At 38.6% G+C, this 23,121-nt stretch overlaps 1 protein-coding gene across 4 annotated transcripts in view; it reads left to right on the top strand.

Annotated features, from left to right (window-relative positions):
* Positions 1-23,121, top strand: part of LOC136843704 (solute carrier organic anion transporter family member 74D-like) — a 165,224-nt gene that overhangs the window by 91,557 nt on the left and 50,546 nt on the right. For 2 of the 4 annotated variants that reach the window (XM_067112290.1, XM_067112291.1), the window contains one exon: positions 14,529-14,632. In XM_067112290.1, coding sequence (XP_066968391.1) covers positions 14,529-14,632 — 104 coding nt within the window. Of the gene's footprint in view, positions 1-9,722; positions 10,001-10,317; positions 10,474-14,528; positions 14,633-23,121 lie in introns of those variants that run through there. The other 2 variants (XR_010854652.1, XM_067112292.1) reach the window with 2 other exon arrangements.

The following is a 23,121-nucleotide window of genomic DNA, read 5'->3' as shown; positions in this document are numbered from 1 at the left end:
ACATGATTAGAATGCTTGCATGGCAATGCAAGTAGTGGTGATTGTACATACGTTAAGACAACAATGCTTAGGGAGAAACAGACGGAAATATTGTATGGTTGAAATCGCGTTCCTGTAGAGAAAGAAAACGAGACGCTCCTGTTTTGTCCTGTCGACTCCGATGATGACGATCGACGAACACACGAACACACACGTGTTTGGAAGAGACAGCGTCGGGGCTCTTACAGAATGAGGAGAGCCCCAGAGTCTTTCCTGGCATTGAACAGATGGAAAAGAGGGCATAAGGAACCTCCTTATCCCAGTCATTCCCAGACTACAGGCAGAACTTTTTTAATACTGACTTTAAAGTTTGGTGAAAACGTTATACCTGGCCCTGGCTTTTAGGATGATATGGGGAGGATGTAATATGTCTTACCCCAAGCTCTTCCATCTTTTTCTTAAAATAGTGGCTAGTGAAGTTCGTTCCACAGTCTGACTGTAAAACCTTTGGAACACTGAACTTTGTGAAGAACCCCACCAGCGCTTCTACAATTTTTTCACTCTTTCCCTTCTCAGTGGAATAGCCTCGGGATACCTTGACATTCTATCAATAATGGTTAGGTAAATATTCATTCCCTCCTTGAGTGCGAGGCAAAGGACCAACTACATCAATAATAACTTCTGTGAACAGCTCGCCCACAGAAGGTATAGGGATTAAAGGAGCTTTTGGCACCTTCTGGTTGGGTTTCCCCACCAACTGACATACCTTACAGGATAACACACATCTTTCAACATCCTGGCGCATTTGGGGCCAGTAGAAACTTTCAGCCACTTCCTTAAAAGTCTTGGAAACACCCATATGCCCAGATAAATTATTTTCATGAGCCAAAAGCATCAACTGACTCCTATATTTATCAGGAATAATAAATTGTTTTCTGACCTCTACCATCTCAACAGGTACATCCACCACCTAGCTGAAATGGTAAAGTAAACCACCTTGTTTGGCAAATGTAGGTTTGTTCAAGTTATCAACCTCCTCCTCCATTACCATACTCTGCCTCCTGGGCAGTCTTAAAGGAATCGACATCCCAATCGATGTCTCTGTTACCCAGAATTTTGAGAATACCTTGATGCCTACTAGTCCTTGTGTCAGTCACCTGTCTGTCTAAAACGTTTAAATCCAAATTTACCTTGTTGAGGTTAAGCTCCCGCACCTGAGAGTGTGTAACCACTCCAATAGAAGTATCTAATAAAGCACCATTACAAATATTAACCTGATTATTTTCAGCATCTAAATTGGTAAAAGTCAAAACAGGATATAATTCTGGTTTTCCAACCGCAATATCATTAGCAATAATTACATCTATTTTTGGTACTGGCAAGGTGTCACCCACTACCATCTTAACCCTGCCTAACACATCAGGAGAGTCCAAGCAAAAGGTTTTGAGTGGATATGACGAGACAGTATTGGGGAATCCGCCTAACAAAATAAATTCCTGTCAGTTTAGAGCGCAATTATCGGGTAATGACTTACTCAAAATTAAAGACTGCACAGCTGCTGTATCACACAGAATTGATATTTTCCTTCCGTTCATCTTGTCAGAATCCAGATAAATCATCCTCTCTGAGATATTCTCCTTAAACTTCTGTCATTGTGGAGGCACTTTGGTCTCTGCAGTTACTACAGTAACAGGCTCCCTGTTCTTACTTTCTAAATACTGCCTTCATGCAAAGCACACAGTTTTAATGTGTCCCGTTTTATTGCACCAAAAGCAGTTCACACTGGAATCTCTTTTGGGATACCTATCATAAACCTAATTTCCAAAATTCCCTCCATCATTATCTACATTACTACTGCCATCTCTACAATTATTACTATTACAATTATAATGATGTACATCCTTATTACTATATTCCTTATTACTACAAGAGTTACTATTCCTGTTTACACATTGAGGTGATCTCCCTGATGAGTACCACTGTCCATTAACGTCTTTTGCACCAGAAATACTTTTTCTTACCTATTTATGGGTCAGAACATACTCATCAGAGGCAATTGCCACCTCTTGAAGAGAGTCAAGCTTAAGCTCCCCAGACACACTATCCTTAAATCCTTCAAAAAGAATCAACTCTTGCAGCCCATCCATTTCATAAATTTCCTTTGACTTTAACCATTTGTCAAAGTATTGCTCCTTCCTGTGAGCAAACTTGACAAATGCAATTTCGCCTTTTCTTAAGGCTTCTAAATTTCTGGCAATATGCCTCAGGGCCTAGGTCATAAGCTTTGAGGACAATGGCCTTGACAGAATCATAATCAAAGCTAAGGTTCTCCTTCAGGTTTGTATATACCCTTGGAGCCTTCCCTTTAAACCGACACTGAATCAGTGTGGTCCACATATCTTTGATCCACTCCAGTTTTTGGGCAACTTTCCCAAAGACACAAAAGAACTCGGATACATTTGATTCATCGAACAGAGGGACAAGCTTCAAAGCACCATTCAAGTTAAACTTACTTCCTACCCGACCAAATTCCCCACACTCCAACTGTAACCTACGAATTGCCAACTCATGCTCACACTCCTTCTCACGCTCAAGCGCTGTAAGCTTGGCCTTTTCCAGATCTAACTCCCGTAACCGTGTTTGCTCCCTTAAGATCTGCAATCGCAGTTCACTGATTTCATTGCTATCACAGTCAGTTTTATCCTTTTTAGGAATTGCCCCCTTTGTGGAATGAGCTGCCTTCAACACTTGATGAATCAATTGACCTTTCTTAATGTCACCCGAATCATCTAACTCTTAAATGCTCAGCTAGTATACACAGCTGTTCCTTTTTTAATTCAAACACATTCTCCTCCCACTGAGGATCAGCCAAAAAGTGGACAGCGGCCTCAATTTCAAAATCCTCGAAATAATGCATCTTGAAAATAAGACAAGATGGGTAAGCTATCCAGAAACAACAAAACCTAAGCCCACACCCCTTTGCATGTACAATGTCTGTTCTATGCTGAGGGATCCTGGCAAGGTTGCCAAATGTTATGATGGCCTATTGCTCACTCCAGACTACTTAAATAATAGGCTTATCAAGACTAGATTTCCAGAGCCTTAGACCAACCATAGGGCATCCGCTCAACACCAATCTCGTGTAAAAGTAAAAATTAATATAAATACCAGATCCAGGTTGTATAGATACCCAACTTTATTATCAACATAACAGGGATTTACCCCTCCCTTAAACACTTCTTATAGGCAGATTTTCAAAATTGAGACTTCAAATAGGGTTGTTAAACCCAAGGAGTCAGGATCCTCAGCAAAACACTGTACGCTCAAAGAGGAATAAGAAAAGACTAAACTTCATAAAAATAACTATATATTAGTGAATTAAAGATAGCTGTAAATAATGGTTGGGGCTTTAAACCACATTCAGCTACAAAAACACAAGCATTCCCCATTTGCCTACGCTAACACATACACCAACAGGAGGAGGGAAAGTCACTGAGGGAGAAAGAAAACAACAGCTCACGATGGCAAAAAATAACACAAACATGCGACAGTAGAAGATAAAGATAAGAAAAATACTCCTTAATCCTAACTTACAACAATTAAACACCTAAACCTAACTTGCATAAATGACATGAATAAAGCTTTACCAAAATGGTACATATGTACATCCAACACGGCAAATTACGCTTGAAGTTGATGATTCTGCCAATTACCATCGGTAGCTTGAAGTGTCTACAACACCAGACAGCATTAAATGTCAATCAAAAACTTTCAATATATACGCTTACTGGAGGTAAGTCTCCCTACGACCACCACAGATTATGCGAAGTTGATACTGCCAATTACCTTCAACAATCCCTGTAGCGTCCGTAGCATGACAGCATTAATAGTCTCACAAAACAACTATCAATTTTTATGCTGTAACACTCCACAACAGGGAAGAGGTCTGAAGAAGTTAGCTACAGAGTTGAATGCCGTAATCAAACCTTGCTCTATATGATGACTGTGCCCTCATACAGCCCAAGACTCAGAAGTGCAGACACAGACGACAAATCGGTGAATATTGTCCTGCCACAAAACACCTACAGGAAGCAGGCAGTAGCAAACCTGGGTTAAGCTGTGGTACTTTATGCACCTGCTGCAAAGCAGACAAAAGGGGCAGGCAATGGCAAAGCTAAAAAATGCAGCAGACCTCTTGCTCAGACAATTGGGGCGGAATTGTCCTTGAGTAACAAAGATCCCGCACGTACTAAACCTCTGCTGAATCACCCAACGACTCAAAAATATGAAAATAAAAGAGGAAAATTATCCCACATGGGTGTGTTACCAGTAACAAGTGAAACATCTGGCAGTGGGGAAAAAAGAATAGCCCAAACCTTCATTTAGCAGCAAAAAGTAAACAAAACATGTCAACAGTTATGTTACTGGGGTAAAAAGACCTACATTAAATTTATATATTATATTGTGGAAATTACAAGATATATATATATATATATATATATATATATATATATATATATATATATATATATATATATATATATATATATATATATATATATAGTTACAACTACTCAGGCTGCTGCCTTTATTATCAATTTAATATTCATATTTAAAGTAAGAACCATGGGTTCAGTCAGCATCCAGACATCTTGATTTGAAAATATGAGTCTGAAAAGTTGCCAGCCAAGGATAACTTTGACCTACACATACACCTATCGCCTGTGTTTTTGCTTTGTACTTCCGAGGTCTTGGAATTTTTGACAGGCTCTATATGACAACTCAACGACCTCCTGAAATTGGAGGGGGGAATCTGACTTTAGACTGACCTCCCTTGCACTCACTTGTCCTCAGTCTTTCCTCTCGACAAGATGTATTTATGTGTACCCTCTCAGTCAGGCTGAGACGAAAGAATATGCATCAAGACTAATGATTAACCATGAGAGGCATAGAGACCACAGAGAGGGCGGCAATCTCCCGATAACCTGTAGCTTGGAGTCCGAATCTACGCTTTTAGTGCAAGGCATTAGAATTTATTAAACCAGGTAAGGGTTTTGTCAGAATCCATCGCCCTCCATCCCTCAGCCCTTTGTCTTCTTCTTGAATAGCTTATATTCTCACCCTCCAACACTCCCTTGAGCTAGTAATTTCATTTCAACTTTCCCCCTCGGCACTGGCTAATCTCTAGAGTAACGTAAGTAATGCTTTGAGAGAAATATATTATTCATTATTCTGCTATGACCCAAACCACCATCTTGAAAGGCATTGTGCCTATCTAACTTTATCCAAGAATATCCATCTCATCCCTAGCCTATTAGTCACTTAGGGCCACTTAAAGCCTTTATCCATTTGTGCATGACTGTTGTGCCTGATCCCTGCAATTCTCTATTTGCAGGGGTATGTTTCTGGTAGCTGTTCTCCGTCACACTGTTTCAACCTTGTGCTAGTGACTCAACACCCCAAGAGAAGGACCTACAAACCATTGCTAAGCCTATAGCTTTAAATTTTATCCCCTTGATTGGTGCTCGTGTAAATAAATTAAGTTAATTGTTCCTTGAGTCTCTTTTATGCCTAGAATACTTAGTCTCACACTCTAACTTCATGTTGCTTATGATTAAAGGCAATCTTTTGCCAGGATCTTTCCTACATTAGCCAAAGTGTGGTTATATTTGCGATTAAACATAGAGTAAATTTCTCCTCATCCTTCAGTGTTGGAAAATACGGACCTTAAAGTAATTTCATTATAGCAGAAGCTAACATTGGCGACATTAAGGTGTATAACAGCTTTGGAACAGTGTACGAGACAGCAGTACGTATTTTTTTCTCAAAACTAGTGTTTTGTGCTTGTATTTCTCGCTATTTTTATTGGAGGTTGAATACTTTGTGCCATTCAGTGAGCTAGGATTGCATGTTATTGTAACATATGTAATGTAGGGCGATTTCCTTGCATGCCCTGAGGGTTGCATGTTATTTAGCAATTGATAAGTGAATCTGTAAGCTAACTAGTCTTTGTTGCTACGATCAGCATGATTAAAAACCATTACCTTAGCATGAGAATTATATTTCAAGTGAACCAGATTTCAGCAGGTTAAAAGCCAATTAGGGTTTATCATATGTGACGAGTGTTTGTATATAAGTTTTCTTTTTTTTTTTTTGAAGTACAGCTTACCATAAATTTGGAACCATGTGGGGTTCTTTGTTCATGCATATGTTGGTATTCCCAACAACCCCTTTCAGAATTAGCGCAAATAATGCTGGCCTTTTTTAAACTATATGCTCAGTTAAGGAAGAATTTCGTATTTCTTTGAAAAGCTGGTCTTAGCTTTTCTTAGATATTTATTAACCTTCCACAGTGCTTGTAGAGATTGTATTTTATAAAGAAACGGATCAACGTGGAACCATTTTCGGGTTCTTTTAATCCGGGCTTGGCAATTCGCACCAAATTTCAGCAACCTACCATTCTTCGGAACAAACCAACCGTTCTTCAGAACAAACCTACAGTTTCTTTGAACAAGCAATTCATTCTTTGGAACCCACGTACATATATGTGCTAACCAATTAGCATGTTTGTAGACACTCGCCCAAATTACTGCCTTAAGTACGTTGCATAATGATACTTCAACACCTAGTGCCTATGTTGCACTGGCTCAAGTGCCATTTCCTTTCCATGCAATTGCTTGCGTGGCTGACCTAAAATTTGCAGCATTTCTTGGTGAGGTTAGACCTCGAACTGAAGCATCAACAACATGTCTGCCAAAGGGTACAAAGCCTTCATGGATGTGGGGAAAGAAATTGGGCTGAAAGGGAAGCAGCTAACACAATTTGTCACAAAGGGAGTAGCAGCCGCTAAGAAGGAGAGAAAGGAGAAAGAAAAAGTAGAGAAAGAAAGGAGAGAAAGGGAGGCTCAAAAAGAAAAGGAAGAATGAGAACAGCTTGCACTGGGAAAGGTGAAACAAGAGAAGGAAAAGGAAGACTGAGTGCATAAGTTAGCACTAGAAAGGCTGAGGCAAGAGGAGAAAGACAAGGAGCATCAGCATGCATTAGAACTGACTCAGCAACGAGTCGACACTCCTCCTCCTCCACCTATGCCGGCACTCAATATCGTTCCCATCATCAACTCACTCATCCCAAAATGGGACGACTCAGATCCTACACGATGGGTAGATGAAGTGGAGGCCATCTTCTACCAGTACCAGCCAACACCCCAAGAAAAGGCCCTGGCTGGTCCTATCCAAGCACATGCGAGGTAAAGGAAAGGATGCCATCCACGCTTTGGAGATTGGTAAAAAGGGAGACCTCACTGAAGATCGGAGAGCCTGTGCTGTAGCTTTCAGGCTCAGCCCAAAAAAATGACGACAGCGTTGGCACAGCCTTCCCAAAGCCACTGGTCAAACCTGGCCCAACTGGCTAGAGTCTATGGGGGTGTACGGAGTTTGAAGATCTGAGAAACAAATCATGATCAAGGACTTCTGTAATTACATCGACAACCCACTAGTCCTTTATATTAGTGAGAAGAAACCTACCAATGTCCAGGAGTGATGCCAGCTAGCTGACGATTTTTAGCTCCAGCATCCTTATTCCATCTCCAGAATCTCCAGACATATAAACCCATCAGAGTCTGGCTATACCTTGGTCAGCCTCAAGCAGAATTCCTCTCCATCCGTGTGCACTTATTGTAATAAACTAGGGCACCTGGAAGCTCAGTGCAAAGCCGAAGGGGGAGCCCTTCTGAAGCCTCCCTCCAAACTGCGCCCACCGCCTACTCCTTCAGTCATGGCTCCACAAAGAGATTTCAGGAAGGCATTTTGCCAGGTGTGCAATGTGTATGGGTGCACCTCGAACTATAGGAAATGCCCCATGAAAGCCTCTGTGGCCATTGTTGTCCTGGCCATTTCTCATAGCTCTTCCTTAGGACCCCAGCTGTGGGACCTATCTTTATTGCACCTCCCAGAGGTCGGTATCAAGCTCAACAGGTCTTCACTTTTGATGACACTTCCACCCAAATCTCTCTCATAAGGTGATACAAAGTCCCATTGGGGCCACCATTGAACCTAACATTGAGGGTATCAATAAGTGTAGGCTGTCACTTCCTTCTGTCTGACTGAGGGTCACCACACCCCACAAAAGTAGGATCAGCAGTTTGGGAGTAGCCAAGCACATTCCTGGAGACTATGATCACCTCCTAGGACAGGACCCCAATCTGGGTCCCTCTGTGTATTACCTGGGTCCTGTCCCCTCTACTAGACCAGGCAATTTTGATACTCCAGGCCATGACGTTGAGCGACAGCCAGTGCCTAACCCTGGTCCCCTTCAAGGTCCTCAGCCTTTTGAGAATGACACCTATGTCTTCTCTCCAGCCTTAGTGCCAGAGCCTGTGCCTACCTCAGTGACAGAGCAAGAGCATTCCTTCGATCTCCCATCAGGAGATCCCAATGTGCCCCCCCCCCCTTCTTGTCTACTGGCCTGGCCCCGCTACCAGTATCCAGCTAAGAGCCAGCCCGAAGTTCAGTAGGGTCATTTCCAGATTCCCCTGACCACAGTAGGAGCTCATCCCCCCGGCACGGCCTCACAACCCAGGCCTTGGTCCTTGTAACCTGAGAACCTATCAAACTTACGTTCACCTCTTCTTCTTCACCGCTGTCCCCAGCAGACAAGACTCTGGTGGACAACCATCTTCAAGAAGTCCTATTTAAGCTGATCACTGCTGTGGAGGCAATGCCACTAATGCTAGCAGAACTAGTTGGCACCACTGCTGTCCAGGTTGTTGCAGCTGCCGAGGCAGTAGCCAACTCAGTGCCTGTTTCACCAGTTGATGGAACGCCCATAGTCACTCCAGCTCTAGGTCCTGAGGGTAGTGCTATTGCAGGCCCAGACCTGGCCCAAGGGTCTTATCAACCTCCTCTGGAGCTACGTGCCCAGGTTCCAGCTTGGAAACTTAAGCCTAAGGTGTGAAGGAAAGCAAGAAGGAAGAGGAGTAGGGAGCGTAGAAGTTTCCGGTAGTTATTAGAGCCACTGCTCTCTCAAGGCACTAGTGCCCTATAGACATAACAGTGCCTTATCATATTAAATTATTTCTGGCACCTGGTCCAGAAAGTGCTAGGGTTTAGCTTGAAGAATTGTTTGTATTGGAAAAATTATGTTGCAATTAGCAAAGACTGTTCTCCAGTGCATCTGAGGACACGTCCTAGCTCCATTTTAATTATGTGTGCTTTTTTATTTTGCATATCCATGCTCTTGTTTTAATCCTATGTAACTTAACATTTTCTACTGCTAGATGCAGTATTCAAGTTTATTGTGCTACATTCATATTAGCTGCATGCCTTTCAAACATAACCTTATTTTCTAATGAGTAAAGTAAAGTAATCTTCCTGTAGAAATGAGCAAAGAATCATCAGTGGCACCTTAGTTAAGCTATTTTAAGATTCTTTTATTTTATGTCCTAAAGGATCAGAGATAGTTATTGTAAAGTTACATAGCATCAGCCTTTGCCTGCAGAGTTTTCAACCTGTTTGGGATGGAATTTCTACTTGAACGGGGAGCTGTGATAACTGCTCAGGCTGCTGCCTTGAATATCAATTTAATATTCATAATTAAAGTAAGAACCAGGGTTCAGTGAGCATCCAGACATCTTGATTTGAAAATGTGGTCTGGAAAGTTGCCAGTGCGCAATATCTCTGACCCACATATACACCTATCACCTGTCTTTTTGGTTTGTGCTTCTGAGGTCTTGGAATTTTTGACAGGCTCAATCTGGCAACTTAATGACCCGCCGAAATTGAAGCAGGGATCTGACCCAAGACTGACCTCCCTTGCACTCACTCGCCCTCAGTTTTTCCTCTTGACAAGTCATGTTTTGTGTCTACCCTCTCAGTCAGACTGAGACAAAAGAAGATGCATCAAGACTAAGGATTAACCATGAGGGACATAGGGACCACAGAGAGGGCGGCAATCTCCCGATAACCTGTAGCTTGGAGTCTGAATATATACTTTTAGTGCAAGGCACTAGAATTTATTAAACTTGGTGAGATTTGTCAGAATCCATCGGCTTCCATCCCTCAGCCCCTTGTCTCCTCCTTGAATACCTTATACTCTCACCCTCCAACACGCCCTTGAGCTAACTAATCTCTAGAGTAATGTAATGAATTCTTTTAGAGAAATATGTTATTCATTATTGTGCCATGACCCAAACTGCCATCTTGAAAGGCGTTGTGCCTATCTAAGTTTATCCAAGAATATCCATCTCATCCCTAGACTATCAGTCACTTAGAGCCACTTAAAGCCTTTATCCATTTGTGCATGACTCTATTGTGCCTAATCCCTGCAATTCTCTATTTGCAGGTGTGTTTCTGGTAGCTGTTCTCTGTCACGCTGTTCCAACCTTGTGCAAGTGACTCACCACCCCAAGAGAAGGGCCTATGAACCATTGCTAAACCTATACCTGTAAATTTTGTCCCCTTGATTGGTGTTCGTGTAAATAAAATAAAGTTAATTGTTCCCTGAGTCTATTTTATGCCTCAGTAGAATACTTAGTCTCACCCTCTAACTTCATTTTGCTTATGATTATTGACGGAGTGCCACAAGGCCCTTAAATTGCTTAATATATGTAATGTACCTAATAAAACTATCGATAAACATAACAATATTATATATATATATATATATATATATATATATATATATATACAGTATATATATAACATAAAAGTAATCTCTCAATTATCCAGATGCACCTTATCCAGATTTGGCTTTATACAGACACAACTATACTCTAGGGACCAAGATAATATATATATATATATATATATATATATATATATATATATATATATATATATATATATATATATATATGTATATATCATGAAGCCACAAATGTCGCTTAATATCAAATTCACGCTACCTCGGGAATATCCCCGATGGGGAATTATCGGGGAATTATCACCAAAGGGGAATTTATAAGTGATAAATGGACTGGTACTGCCGAGTCTCGAACCCACGACACAGATACTTATCCAGCGACTCCAGTCGACGTTCTACCCACTGAGCTATTAAGAGAGCGTGAATATGATATTAAGCGACATTTGTAGCTTCATGATTGTATATAAATCATGGTATGATAAAAAATTTCACACACACACATATATATATATTAAAAAATTTGAAAAAACCGCGCTCTCCGATGGTTGGTAACTCTGGGTCTAAGAAAATGCTGCTAACACTGCTTAAACTTGAAGAAACTGGGAAAAGGTTAGGGGAATTACGAGGCGATGGAAAGTCTTCACGGTTGGGGGGGGTGGGGGAATAGGCAGAAGACTGAGTGCCATGGGAGAGGAGGGGTAGTGATGTTGTTTACATATACTGTAGATTAACTTAGAGAACAGGTGGTTTTGGAAGGTGAGTTAACAGGGAAGGAGTTTCCTCGTGTGGGAAGGGGCTGGGAATGCAGTGGGGGATGGGTGGGGAAGGGGTCAGAAGGAGTTTGACTTTGTTAGAGCTTTGTTTTAGTTTTTAAAGTTTATGCTCTCTCACAGTTTGATAAATGATATGACAGTACTATACTGTAACTTGTAATGAAAGAATCAAGCAGAACCCCCTAAAAGAGAGAGAGAGAGAGAGAGAGAACAGCTCATACCTTGAAGCATATTTTAAACCCTGTAACATGTACATCACACACACACACACACACACACACACACACACACACACACACACACACACACACACACACACACTCCATACCTTTTAATTTTTAATTTATGCTGTTCTCATTGTGGTTTTATTATATTTTAAATTTTGTTAATTCTTATGAGTTTTGTGACAATTTTCACAGCATAAAAGATGAAAAAACATTCAAATTTACAACCCAAAAGAAACAGCGAAATCCCCTCCGTGTGTGTTAGTTATACACACGCATACGCATGAGTTTTGTCATTGATGTTGGCAACACAATGAGCTATTTGCAACTCTTGCCCTTTCCTCAACTGAGGGGAAGGAATATACCGTATATGTATGCGTGTGTATAACTAACACACACGGTAGGGGATTTCGCTGTCTCGTTTGGGTTGTAAATTTGATTGTTTCTTCATCCTTTTAATATATTTTCTAAATATTAGAAAATATAATAAAACCAAAACGAGAATAGCATAAAATAGAAATTAACAGGGAAGGAGTGTGTGCATGTGTGTGTGTGTACGTGTTAGTATAGGCTTTAAAATACCCTCATGGTATGAGGTGTTTCTCTCTCTCTCTCTCTCTCTCTCTCTCTCTCTCTCTCTCTCTCTCTCTCTCTCTCTCTCTCTCTTTTGTGGGGTTCTGCTTGATTCTTTCATTACAAGCTACAGTACAATACAGTAATATCCTTTATTTTACTGTGAATGTGAACATTATATCTGAGAGAAATATCAAGAGTGATAAAACATGCTCTTGTTTACTGCTATGATATGAGTGATAGTCATATTAGAGTCAACTAAGTAAGAAAAAAAAGTCAGAGCTAAAAGGTGACGTCAACTGCCACACATACAGTGGAAGTGTAACACGCACTCAGTCATACAAGTAAAGCTTCCGTGATATTATGAGGTGAAATGGTAAATCATTAATTCCAATAAAACAGAAAATGACTAACTACTTTTGAGTAGTGTTCTTAAAATAAATTTGCTTCGGACAAGTCATCATTGAGAAATGTGATATGTACTAAAGATGCAAACACAACGTGTTGCACACACACACGCACAATTTCCATAAGGCAAAATGAGAAATCAGTTATCATAATAAAACAGAAGAGTAATGATAACTTTTTAAATAATGTTCTTAAAAAACATAATGAAAGAGGTCAGCCTGAATGATGCAATAATTGGTGTAGTTCATTGTCAGGGAGCACTATGAATAAAAAAAAGGCAACTGTATTAAAATGAGTAAAAAAAAATTGAATATACTGTATATGCTCGTGTATCATCCGATCTCCCATATCGTGCTACCAACCCTAAAAATTTCGTCCCCGAAATATGAGTACATCATACTGTATATCCCAGTTATCATGCAAGTTGCATTCCCGATAGCGCAGATAACTTTAGGCTGACCTCTTTTCCTATGTAATCCTATCTTGTTAAATAAATAACAGTAAAAAATAAAAACTTGTCTTTACTTGCCGAGCAAATATAATTAACGGTAGATATGCTGCACTAGCCTATGTTTGTAGAGTGAATTTCACTTTTGGTGGATTATATTAGGCTAGTCTATCAAACAAAATTACGAAACTTATGGCTTATATAACAGTTCATAACCATCTCTTATAATTAACAGCCACTTGTTATTGCATGAGCACGACTTAACAAAAAATTGGCATAAACAACATTGAGTATGGACAAACACAACCAAATACAAAAATCAGCTGTTTTGCGATTTTGAGGGATATTACATGTACCTTTGTTTACCTGTTTTTTATACTTGGTTGAAGTACAAAAATGAATGACAATTCCATTAATAATCCGTTTCTTTTAGCAACTAAAAAATTATTCTCCTAATTATTTCGGTAGTATACTGTACCTCAGTAGCTGATTTTGAAAATGTAAACATTAGCCTAGCCTACTTAAATGCATTTATTAACTAATCAGTTTTTATATTACAATGATAATACAATGTAAATGGATTCTGTAAGTTAAATACAGCTGTAATAACCTATTTGACTCATGCAACTGTTACTCTGAAGTGTAACACCCGGTCTAGGCCAATAGTTCACATAGACACATTTTGTAACTTGTATATATGGCAATACAATATGGTAACAACTGAGAAGAAAGTTGCTTTACAAAAATACATTATTGGTGATAAAACCATGGTAGCTGTGGGTAAACACAGGTAGGCTACATACTGTACCTACTGAGTTGTGTCGTTTATGCGAGAGAGAGAAAAAAAAGGGTTCGCTTTTTTTTTCAAAATATATTTTTGCAGTTTATTTTGTTACAAATATGAGAAAAAAGTAGATAACTGAATATTATCCATAGACTCTCATAGGTTCGAGCGAATGAAAAGTAACAATTTGAAGTGAGGTAAGGCTAAAGCTACTACTACTACTACTACTACTACTACTACTACTACTACTACTACTGCTACTACTACTACTACTACTACTACTACAGTACCGGTCCTACTCTGTCTTCCAGTCGGACGTGAAAATGACTGAAAGCAACTGAAAAACTATCATTCATTTGGAAGAAAACTCAAAGATTTCTTGTCGCTTTATTACTGGATGTTCAATCCACAAATGAATTTGAAAGTGGTAAAGTTTCACTTTAATTAAATCATCTAATCTTGTAGGATGTGAGGATGGGGTCCAATATCGCAAAATGCTCATTTGCTAACGAAATAAATGGCTGAAACTCTCAAACACAAATTAAATCATAGGAAAATGGTATAGCTTTAAATAATAATGCTTTGAAGTAAAATAATACCTTCAGAGATTTTGAAAAGACCTCTAAATGGTTGATTGTAAGTAGAGATTCTTCCCGAGTACCTTCTATTTCATGTAGTGCCTGAATTTTTTAACATTGCAGGTGTGTTGAAGAACGTGACAAGGATATGGGTTTGGGCATATTCAACGCTGCTCTGGCATTATTTTCTTCAATACCAGCCCCTATAATCTTTGGATGGGCAATTGGTAAATACATTGAGAAGTTGCATTCTGTTATGTTGGCATTGGAGTTTGTATGCTGTGCTCTTAAGCCTTCTTTATATTTTTGATATTAGAATCGTAATCAAATCTATCGCAAATTCATTGTTACTGAGATACATACCGCCTTTTGTTTATGTTTTAACTTTTATTCCCATGGGCTAGTACTGTACTAAGCACAGCACTCGTGGTAGGTTGTGGTATTGATTTAAAAGTTTACCTTCTTTTTAACTTAAAACATTTGCAATTAAATGGAATGACAAAAATAATCTTTCAGGCTTAAAAACCTGTTGTTTCAAAGACTTGTATTACAATAAGTAATTTTTGAAATAAATCTTACCTCTCCGTTATATGGCTTTTGCTTCTGCGACAGCGGAAGTCCAACGGATTGCAAAAGAAAAATGGATGTCCGCTTTTGATCCAACTATTTTCCCCACCCCCACAAGGGGACCGATAGGTACAAACTCTCATAGCCGGTCAGTCTACTTCTGTCGGCGGTTTCGATACAGGGTAGACAGATTGGTAAATGTACTCGGTTTTCTGTTGACAAATTGGTTTGTTTTTAGATTTTCTTTCATTTTATTTTGTGTGTTAGATTGGTAAGAACCCGTATTATTATTATTATTATTATTATTATTATTATTATTATTATTATTATTATTATTATTATTATTATTATTATTATTATTATTATTCAGTAGATCAAACCTATTCATATGGGACAAGCCCACAGGGCCATTGACTTGAGATTCAAGCTTCCAAAGAATATGGTGTTCTTTAGGAAGAAGAGGAAGTAAAGGGAAATGCAGAAAGAAGAGATACCGCTAATTAAAAAATAAAAAAAAAATTTGTAAGCAGATAAATAAATAAAAAAATTATCAGACTGCAAGAATAGTATTAAGGGAGTAATGCATTGGATTTTCGCTTGAATGTCTGAAGTTCCAATTGCACTCCATCCTCTGGGAGGCTGTTCCATAGTCCAGCGGTGTGAGAAATAAAGGGCCTCTAGAACTAAGAAGTTCGACAGCGAGGCACATTTACAACATATTGGTGCTGCTGTTCAGTTAATCTAGTTGCTCTCAGCAGATAAAGGGGATCAGGGATCAATTGTGAATGTGAAAGATCTGTGTTAAAATACAACTAATGAAAAAGTGACAAACAAGAGACCATCTGTCGATGTTCCAAGTCATAACCGCTACATCTAGGAAACAGAAACCGACCACCATGAACAACTCTATCTAAAAGAGATAAATCTCTGGCAGAAGCAGACATCCACATTGGAGAACAGTACTCCAGTAACAGAAGTACAAATGACTACAACAGGTTGCAATGACTTTATCACTGTTTTAAATATATGAGGCCTTACGAACAATACCTAACTTATGTGCGTCATTTGCTGAAACTTTCATTAGATGTTTCTCAAAAGTTAGATGTGAGTCAGAAGTTACACCTAGAATAGTTAAAGCTTCAGACTCATTCAGCAAAGTTCCATCCACCTGAAGGGAAGGATGGGGTGGGAAATCTGTACGAGATCTGCTAATGAATGATGTTTTCGTTGTACTGGAGTTCAGCCTAATTACCCCACTGTCTACACTATTCCCTGATCCGGTCCATGTCCTGGTTGAGGCTGCGGGAAGCTTCATTTCTCATAAGTGGAGACTTTACCACACCCACAAGTGTTGCATCATCGACATACTGAACAATCTTGTTTTGCAGGCCAACAACCATATCACTTATATACACTAAAAATAACAGTGGACCAAGAACACTGCCCTGTGGAACTCCAGACACAGTAGGTCTTGGCTCACTAAAAATCCCGTCCACAGCAACTTGCTGCTGCCTACCTGTAAGGAAATCTTGAAGTAGTCTTAAAACATTTCCACCCACTCCAAGATTCTGAAGTTTATAAATAAGTGCCTTGTGATTTACTAAATTGAAAGCAGCACTAAAATCTATTTGAATTACTCTGCACTCAAAACCCTTATCAAGGCTTCCTGGCAAATGCCATGTCAAGCCTAAAAGAGCATCGCAGGTATCTAACTGCTTCTTGTATGCATATTGACTATCAACTAACAATCCTTTAGATACCACATACTTGTATAGTGGCTTAAAAATAAGTTTTTTGGCAACTTTGTAGAGCGCAGGGAGAATAGAGATTGGCCTGTAGTTACTGCAGCCTGCAGATATGCCACTCTTTGGAGCAGGCACTATTACTAAGCTTGTGCTCATCAACAAAGATACTATGTTGCCATAAAAATCTATAGAATCTAGTAATCTTTGGAGAAAACACGCTAGAAACTTTATTAAAAACTGAAGGGAAGAAACAGTCAGGATCTTCTCCACCCCCCTATCAGATTATCCAGAATTTTCTTAACATCCCTGGAGTGAAATGCAAATTTTGTAAGAACAGGTTCATGATGACAAGTATCTGGGAGAGGGACATCCTCAGCTGATTGCTAAGTTTCAAAAGCTCGATGAAGCAGTTCATCCTTTTCCCTAGGGGCAGTAACCAATCTACCATCATCTGTTAGTAGTGGTAGAATGGAAGACGAGCATGACCCAAAGATAGATGATGCCAATTTGGTCCACCACAGATGAGGCTGAGTAATTCCTTTAAGTTTCTTCTTCAAAGAATTATTGTACAGTAATTTCTCTCAGCTGTACGGTAAGAGTTGCCATAATAGTCTTTATTCTAGTTTTATTGACCCTCATGAGATGTGTATACTGCTGATGGAAGGATTATGATTAGAATAACGAGATCATGATTGCGAACAAAGAGAGCTTGTTGGTACAAACAACTAAAGACAAGAGGATAGGTCTTGTCAGACTTATGTTAAAGGATGCATGTTTTGTCTGCTCCCCTTTTTAGTAACTGGATAGCCCTCTGCTGCTTCTCTTTGATCTGATACTCTAACTGATCTTCTCATCGACTAAAGGCATAGATTTGATAGGACTGATTCATTTTTAATATTCTCTTGACGTAAATTTCTTTGGATTTTTCTTTGCTACCTTCCCATGGGTCTTGTTTACTTTCTAGTGAGATGCCTAGGCGTACTTCCACTTTCCCATGTATTGTGGCTTTTGTCATGTATTGTGCACCTTGCAGTTTTCATGCACTGATCTCCTGCACCTAGCCTGATTTTGCAAATTTCACTGCTCTTCTCTCTTGTGCTCCTCTCTCCTATGCATTGTTCCCCTGAGGTTTTCTTTTTCAGTCTTTAGGTTCTTTAATTGCTATTCTCATGCGACTGGGTGACTATCACCTGTGTGCCTGTCGCCTGTGTGACCATTGTTTGTGTGTCTATCACCTGCATGAATATTGCCTGTTTGATTATTGCCTGTGCACCTATCGCCCGTGTGCTATCGCCTGTGTGACTATCCCCTGTGCCCTGTGTACATATTGCCTGCAGACCATCGCCTGTCTATAGAGAATTTCAGCAAAGCACTCTCGTTTCAACTTCTTTTTTGGCAGGCAGGAAGCAGAACCCACTAAGATAGGTCGGCTAGACAATGACGTCACACGGGCTTATTGCAGGCAGGACACACTACTGGCTCGTCGGTACAACTGAACATTTGACCAACCTTCGTCTTTGCATTAATTGTTTCAGTTTTTTTTATTGATTTCTTTTAGTGATAGTTTAGCAGTAACCTAATTTTTCTGTCGACAGCGAAGGTAAGAACTCTATATTTCTATTGTTTTAAACAATATCTTGATGTAAACTGTAAGGAAGATTACTAAGAATACTTCAGGCATTCAATGAATGAAAAGAAATTTGTTCTCAAGTAACATATATATATTTCTAATAATACTAAATATTTAACTGTCCTTAGTTCACAACCTGTAAATCATGGGACATGGCTCTCTTTAGGTGGTCTCGTGTGATTTAGCGTTAATCCCTTGTCTGGCCGATCTGTCTTGGCGGGTAGTTGCGTGTAGTAGTCTCTCAGCATTTCTGCTTCAGGGATTTGAACTCCTTATCCAGTTGCGGGAGTTTCTATCCATGAACAGTTGGGGGCTGTTTCAGTTTCAGTTCTCCCTTGGTTCAGGAACTTTCTTGTTATCATGAGATTTATCCTGATCTGAATTTAGATCTTTTTGTTGTAGTATTTGCCCCAGTCACCCTGGTACTTGTCTGGTAGTTAAACCTGTTTTCTCTTTTGAAGAGGCTAATTGCTTTTTGTAAGGAGAAGTTAACTAATCATTTTGTGGAAATAGAACCTTCATTTGCACTAAATTTCACTAAGGTTGTATTGGGTATGTACAAAGCTTTAGTGCACTTCATGGAAAGGAAGCCTCTTCTAAAATGTTTTGCTATTCTTGCCTCCGTGTATTGGGGAAAGAGAAATGTCTCGTATTCTTGGGATCTCTTTCCAATTCTGGAGGTAGCATTGGGGAATGACTAGTCCTGGCGCAGGCTTTAGAAGTTGGAGAGGAAGAGATTTTCGTAGTTTGGGGTTTTCCTGTGGAGAAACAGTTTTACCTTTGTTTCCCATAATGTACTGAATTTTTGGCGTGTATCGCCACTGCTTGCTTCTAAGAGGTTTTCAGACCTAATAGGAGTTTTTACAGAAGCAGAGGTCTTCTCCTCAGGGTCTTATGATTTTGGGGAAGTTTTTTTGACCTAGCAAGAGTCAGCTTGGGTTCCTTCCTTTTACTTTATCACGTGTCAACAGGTGGTCCCTATCAGATTACAAGTTAGTTTAAGCTCTCAAGGGAAGTAGTACCCAGTCCTTTAGATGCCTCAATGAAGGTCTTGGGCTCAATAATGGAAGATCTAGAAATTCAGGGAGCTTAAGTGGGATTGGAGGAGTCATGTTTCACTTATAATCCCAAATACCTAGCAGTCAAAAGAAACTTAAAGCAATGTGAACATTGGGTAAAACACAAGTTGCAATTTTCTCAGACAAATCATCTTCCCTACTTTTATATATATATATATATATATATATATATATATATATATATATATATATATATATATATATATATTTATATATATATATATATATATATATATATATATATATATATATATATATATATATATATATATATATATATACATATAAAGTCGGTAATGTCTATGCATAAGTGTATATATAATGTGGATATATATATATATATATATATATATATATATATATATATATATATATATATATATATGTATATGAATTTTTATCACATCACCATGATTTATATACAAACACGAAGCTACAAATATCACTTAATATTCAGGAATTGCGCTACTACTTTGCGAATGTAACCAGAGGGGAATTATAAATGATGAATTGATTGGTACCTAGGTGACTCGAACACCCGACAGTACCTTCCAGCAACTTCCAGTGGTTTTGAACGTCGACTGGAAGTCACTGTAGTGTACTGTCGAGTGTTTGATTCACTTAGTTACCATTCCATTTGTCACTTTTAACTCCCCTTTGGTGATATTCCTGAAGTAGCATGAATTGGAGATTAAGCGACATTTGTAGCTTAATGTTTATATATATATATATATATATATATATATATATATATATATATATATATATATAATATATATATATATATATATATATATATATATATATATATATATATATATATATATATATATATATATATATATATATATATATATATATATATATATATATATATATATATATATATATATATATATATTATACCCCTACAACAGATTCAGCATTTCGTGTAGAAATGTTTACGTAACGTGTCTTTGCGATCTATCGACAGGAAAGCATGGGGATTTCGACCCTGGTACCTCTCCCTGACACTCAGCCCACACAGACCCTCCTCTCTCTCTCTCTCTCTCTCTCTCTCTCTCTCTCTCTCTCTCTAACATACTCAAAAAAGAAATGGATCATCTAAGGAAACACAATCTTTCCTACAAAAATAGATTTATTATTCAAACCAACCCAACCAGTAATGAATGAACAAAGAAAAGATTAAAATGCATAATAAATGAGTTATCAAGTCAAAATAATCTAACTCTGACTAAAAGTCTTATTATGGCTAAGCCTTTTAAACACAAAAACTCTCACATACTCCATATTAGACATCATAAGTCTAGTCTTAAGTCAACCACATGAGAAACACCGACATTGCAAAGGTTTGCATTGTCTTCTCTATAACCACACCAATTCCACAGATATCATCATAATGTCACCACAGTGTCACCACAGTGTCACCACAGACATCTGTCGAAAGAATTAAGCACAATAGTAATCTCCCAAAAATATACAAGTGCAAAACATAATAACGAAAGTCTAAAATGCATGATTAATAATGGTTAAGCAATACACAATAAAATAGAATATTAAAGGGGCATGAATGGTTATGTTCAACTTTCCACACAAGTTCATAAGTGTCTTGAAATATGGTAAAAATCACAAGTTCACAGTTCACACAGAAAAAAGAAGAGTCTGAACTTTACCTTATTCTGCCAGTTTCTAAGAGATTGGAACACTCAAAGCTACGTCTGGACGATAACGCTCTTGCTTCGCTAATAATCGATCAGACTTACTTTTGGGCAGAATTAGACACACAACCTATATTTTCTAACGGACGAACTTACGCACTTGCATACCAGCTCGGTCGTCTGTCTCACATATCAGAGCCAATATTGTGTGTTCATCCAGCCAAACAGCTGAAGTAACCAAACTATTTGCTAAATGCAATGATTTTGCGACTGATCGCTTGACCTAGTTCCATCTTGCAGCTATCTCTCTTTCATCACATCTTATAATATGGCAGTTATGAATTGGATATATTTCCCTTAAATAGTGCTCGGCCACCCCATAAGAGCTTCTCGCTCTCTTAATGGCGAACTAAAATAAAAGCATATGTATAAAACATAACAAATAGAGCTATGCTCAATTAGCAATGTCTACTGCACTGCAGTTTTAAGTACTGCTCTCATGAAGTACTTGCAAAGTCACTGGGGTCGTTTCCTTAGAGCCCTTGCATGTAGTATTACAAGCACAAATAAGCTTTACTACTCCCACAATAAGAATTATCAGTAAAATAGCCACTAAAACTATCAAAATAGCTGGCATAATATACTGCTGATACTCGACCATCAATGGATCATCGTCTTCTTCTAACGGCGGAACAGTTACCGGTACCACTGTTGTAGGCATTGGAACTACATCATGATCGTTACGCATATGACGCATGAATATCTTCTCGGAACTGTTGAACACAGCACGGCTAATTACGAGGAAGTCTGTTGATACCACACGACACGAAGCGTCAAACAGCTTAGATCCTTGAAGAATGAATGACGTCGACTTGTTACCCTGGCACATCGTCGTAACAGGACATTCTTTGCAGTATACGGCAGTAAGAGTTCTGGTGGAGATTATGTGGTATTCAAGTGGAAACTGTATAAAGTCACATTCTGTCGGTGTCTGTCTATGAACTAATGATAATTCACAACCACCCACAGATACAACTCGCAACTGGAAAACATTACTGTCACACACATACTTCTCCCTAACCAAGGTACAACCTGTCTTATAATCAACTCCCGAACCTTGATATTGATCTCCTAAAATGAACATGGTCTCTAAACCATCCCATGTCACTATTAAGTCTCCAAAAGCACTCGGAAAAGGTCTAATAACAAAACTAAGAAAAGGCTTCATGGTACTGACAGGAACGTATACTATTAATCCCCGATCAGACAATCTCACTCTCAAAACATTATAATATAAATACAAATCTCCTCCCGTGAATAATACTTTTGCCCCATGTAGATAAGCGGAATTCCTTAGAACGTTTTCTAAGTATCCTAAAGGTAATATATCACCATACACACGACCATCTGCTGCAGCAATAATTGCTTTTATTTGCATTTGCACTTCTATCCTTAGAGAATCAGTTTCTTTCTCAATATTAAGAAAAGTATGTTGGATCGTAAGAAGTGCTATTGTCACATCAAGATCTTCTTTCAAACCTTCTACTGTAACTAACAAATCATTCAAAGAATGTCTAATTGTTTCAAAACCACTTCTCAATTTCTCATTACTTTCTTGCAACTGATTTAACTGTTTCCCCTGAGCTATTAGGTCTCTTTGAACTTCTGCTACTTTGACTAAACTTCCGATAGACATAGCTCCAACCGCCGCAATCACACCAACACCTAGAAGAACTAAAGGTGCTGCTCTTTTACTTCTCCTATTCTCTACAGAAGGTGAATTTCCTGGAGTAACGTCAGGAATCCATTCTAACGTTTTATCTATCCCTTTATCAACTCTATCTAATGTTATTCTTATTTCTCTAATTAATCTATTTAAAGAGACTGGCAAAGTTCTCTTATTCTCTACTTCATCTAAAATGAACACGAGACAAAAAAAAAAAAAACAATAAGTATTATATACAGTATATACAAATATCAACCCATTTATCCCTCTAATTATATACAAATGTTCCATTACATCCCAACTTTCTTTAA

Source organism: Macrobrachium rosenbergii, chromosome 12 (assembly GCF_040412425.1).
Source record: "Macrobrachium rosenbergii isolate ZJJX-2024 chromosome 12, ASM4041242v1, whole genome shotgun sequence".
Lineage (NCBI taxonomy): Eukaryota > Metazoa > Arthropoda > Malacostraca > Decapoda > Palaemonidae > Macrobrachium > Macrobrachium rosenbergii.
Note: the sequence above shows the minus strand (reverse complement) of the source record. Positions and strands in the feature narration are given on the sequence as shown.